At 37.9% G+C, this 3,967-nt stretch overlaps 1 protein-coding gene across 1 annotated transcript; it reads right to left on the reverse strand.

Annotated features, from left to right (window-relative positions):
* Window positions 1–2,720: 2,720 nt before the first annotated feature.
* LOC137578679 (uncharacterized) lies at window positions 2,721–3,389 on the reverse strand. The gene has a single exon (XM_068292251.1). It carries the CDS (start codon window positions 3,387–3,389, stop codon window positions 2,721–2,723), a length of 669 nt encoding a protein of 222 aa, XP_068148352.1.
* Window positions 3,390–3,967: the final 578 nt, after the last annotated feature.

Genomic DNA, 3,967 nt, shown 5'->3' on the forward strand with positions numbered 1-3,967 from the left:
GGCTCTAAACATTTTACGCAAATTTGATGAAAACCGAAAAAAATGTTACCAAAATAAAACAACAAAAAAAAAAATTCAGAGAAAATTAAAAACAATACTTGAGTAACTGAACTTATAAATTTGGATCTGACTTGACTTGTCGACAGCAAACTGTCAGAGGTAACTAAGATGTAAAAATATTGAACAAAAATAGAAATCCAGCTAGGCGATCAAGTTTACGTCCAGTGTACCACTAAATTGATCTCATTTCGACACGAGCATGACCAATTTGGACAGAACTGCCGGGTGTTTTTTCTTGACCTAATATCTTTAACCGATTTAACTGTCTGAAATCGGATAACCGAAATGTATTCGATACGCATCTAGAAATTTTAAAAGAAATGTTTTACAGATTGAGAACATTTAGAACGTTTAAATAATATAAATGCTTTGGGTGTACTTATGGACCATAAGTTAAATTTTAACACCCACATTTCCACCACGGTCGCAAAGGCCATGAGTGTCCTGGGTTTCATTAAATGATGGTCAAAAGAATTTGATGACCCCTATACAACTAAAGTTCTTTTTACTTCGCTTGTCCGTCCTATTTTAGAGTATGGATCTTGCATTTGGTCACCTCAATATGAGTCGCACCAGATTAGACTTGAATCCGTTCAAAAGCAGTTCTTGCTATTTGCTCTTCGTGGCTTAAGCTGGGATCGCAATGTCAATTTGCCTTCGTATTCTAGTAGGCTCCTCTTGATTAACCTTCCGTCCCTAACTAACCGTAGAATTATGCTTGGTGTCATTTTTATGCACAAGCTCCTAATTGGTGATATCGACTCGCCTGAGTTATTAGCTCAGGTGAATCTGTCGGTACCATGTAGACCGAGTACACATCCTTTGATACCTTTATCTCTTAGTCGTTGTTCTTCTAACTATGCTATGCATGAACCTTATAGGGTCCTCTGCTCCTTATATTCCCTGTAATCAGCTCAGAGTTTTCTATTAATATGCTTAAAACATCTATCCTATCCCATTTAGCTAATAGATAGCTATAGTATTATTTGTTTGTCTGTTTTTTCTATTGTGTATTTGTCCAAGCGATTCGTGCCGTGCGTTATAAGGCTGCACCCCTCGGTCGGTCGGGTGTTGGAGGTGGGCAGTTATCTGCTTGGGCTCGCGCGTAACAGGCAATGTCCTGGTGTCGTAGGGGCCACTTGAACGTACTGCGCATAGTATCGTCAACGTCCGCTAAGAAGTTGTAAATAAATGTGTTAAGATTAGCTAAGTGCGAGTTTCTTCAGACGAGTGTTAAGTACCTAGTGTAGTCACACACGATGCTTGCTTGTTCAATGTCAAACTCAGATTGTTCTTTTTTGTTCTTGCTTGCTTATAATTATGTATGTCTATACTTCCTTATTAAACATGTATTACTTATTGCTATGTGTGTTAGTAATTGCAACATTCGGCCTATCCTGACTGGAGTACTCCAGGACTCCTTACAATATGATTTTTTTTTTCTAAAACTAAATAGTTTTTCTCTATATATATACATATATATATCGGACAAGTTGAAAGAATTCACCGGATATATATATATATATATATATATATATATATAGATTTTTTTTCTAAAACTAAATAGTTTTTCTATATATATATATATATCCGGTGAATTCTTTCAACTTGTCCGCTTGCTTGAGGTGAACCAGTTGCTACCTTAACATGTCTTATTTCATTTTCATTCACAAAATCTTGTGATGTAAAGCAGCCTACCCAACGAGATTGCAATGAATAGATCTAGAATTAGAATTGACTATGAAAACTAGATACTCTCATCGAAATCCAACAAAAATTTGGCTATACCCTGACATTTACAAGAATTTAAACGAAACTTGGCCAAAATATAAGTTGTCAAGGTTTTAATGCAAAGTAAAAGATCATTTCAATAAGAAAAATTAACTATGAATTTTTAAAATCGGTCAAAAAATGACCAACATACAGAGTCACAAAGATAAGGATCGATTAAGGTTTAGAAAATGTCTTCAAATTTGGTTTGAAGCTTTGATTGGGCCCTTTCACAAAACTTTAAAAAAGTCAATTGAAAAGCAAGTAATAAGTTCTCGTGAAATTCTCAAGTTTATCTCTCAGGAGACATCTTTTCTAGTCATTTGTAGAGTATCATAGATAGAGTTGAAAACAAAAAACTTGCTAGATTTCATAACTCTTAACTAGCTGAACTGAAAGCAAACTAGAGAAAATATATAGACGATTCAGTCCTGTTCCGTTCTGATCTGTTATATTATATTTCTGTCGGTTGTCTGCGTGGGAAACTAGTTGTTGAAGCGAACTGCAGACAGACCCCTTGTGAGGCGGAGGCTAACTGTTGCCGACATGTCAGATGGCATGACAAATTATGCATAAGCAGACCATGTCTTAGTTTAGGTTTCACAAAAATTATATTTAGCTCTCTGGAGTTTACAGGGAAATTACAATTAAGAATTATGACGAATGACCCTTGGGATATTCTGGAATTTGGTTAATTCGTTCTAATAGTGGACAACGGAGTAACAGCATCGCTGGGTGGTTGCTTCAGCATAAAGATCTTAAACACACGCCCATGCCATGTGCTAATGATCTAAACACAAACTCACCCTCACATCCGTGTACATCAGAATCTTACATAGAAAAGGGATAGACAGATATAGTTACTTTTGAATAGTGGGGAAGCCTGATTCTTATAGCGCCCTCCGCTTAGGACATCCTGGCGACTCCTTGTAGCACCAATCGTTCAGGGAATCCATTAATAGTAGGCCGCTGACCAGTCCAAAACCAGCAATATAGCACGAGTACAACCACTCACTTGGCATTTCGGTGTCATCGCCTCCTGTGTCGGAGAAATCGGAGGATCCACAGAAGTTTTCACGATGGCTCTGGGTTACTCCTGGGAGTAAGGGGACAAAGGAGCTAGCTTGTTTATTTTGAACAACTGACGATTTCTCTGGTCTCTTGATCTGGATGCTGCAGCCCTGCTGCTTCTTTCGCATGGCTGCCTGATACTGCTGCCAATTCTTCTGGACATTGACGAAGGAGTAGCTGGTGTCCACCGCGGGAGAATTCATCTTATGGTAGCTATCACACTGTGTACGCAGCGGCTCCTTATGCAATACCTGATACGCCTCGCATACCCTCACAAACTTTTCCGGGTTTCCAGTTTTTGTATTAGCGTCTGGATGATATTTCTTCGATAACTCAATAAAGGCCCGTTTGATCTCCTGGTTATCGGAATTTCTCGGTATATTCAGGACATCATAGTAGTTCTCCTTGTAGCATGCCAGTTGGCAAATATGGGCGAGCCTGGCTGGATAAAAGACTAGGCATCGGGCCGAATTGATAGTCATCTGCATGGCTCTAAACATTTTACGTAAATTTGATAAAACCCGAAAAATATGTTACCAAAATAAAACGAAAACAAAAAAAAATTCAGAGAAAATTAAAATCAATGCTTGAGCAAAGTAAGGACAGTAACTGTTCTGTGATAGCCAAACCTTTTCGGCTGACATATTAGCTTTCTCTGAAACTTGGCTTAACTCCTCTGTTTTAGATAATGAAATTCTTTCTAACTTTATTTCTTATAGGCTTGATCGTTTTGGTCGTCGTGGCGGTGGAGTACTCATTGCTGTAAACTCGAATCTGTCTTCAAGTGTGGTGCCGATTGATCTCCCCTTAGGTGTTGAGTTTATTTGCGTCGAAGTTACATGTTCTAACTTTAGCCTATATATCTCTTGTTCATATATTCCTCCAGCTTCTGATATCATGATCTACGTGCACCATGCTAATGCTTTACGAACTATTTTTGGTCGTCTTAAAGATCGTGATGTTCTTATAGTTGCCTAATATTTCTTGGCTTGTTGATGATAATCTATCTTTCTTAATTCCTTCATCTCAACATGTTTTTCTTGATAGCCTACTTGAATGTCCACTA

Source organism: Drosophila tropicalis, unplaced genomic scaffold (assembly GCF_018151085.1).
Source record: "Drosophila tropicalis isolate 14030-0801.00 unplaced genomic scaffold, ASM1815108v1 contig_632, whole genome shotgun sequence".
In the NCBI taxonomy this organism is placed as follows: Eukaryota; Metazoa; Arthropoda; class Insecta; order Diptera; family Drosophilidae; genus Drosophila; species Drosophila tropicalis.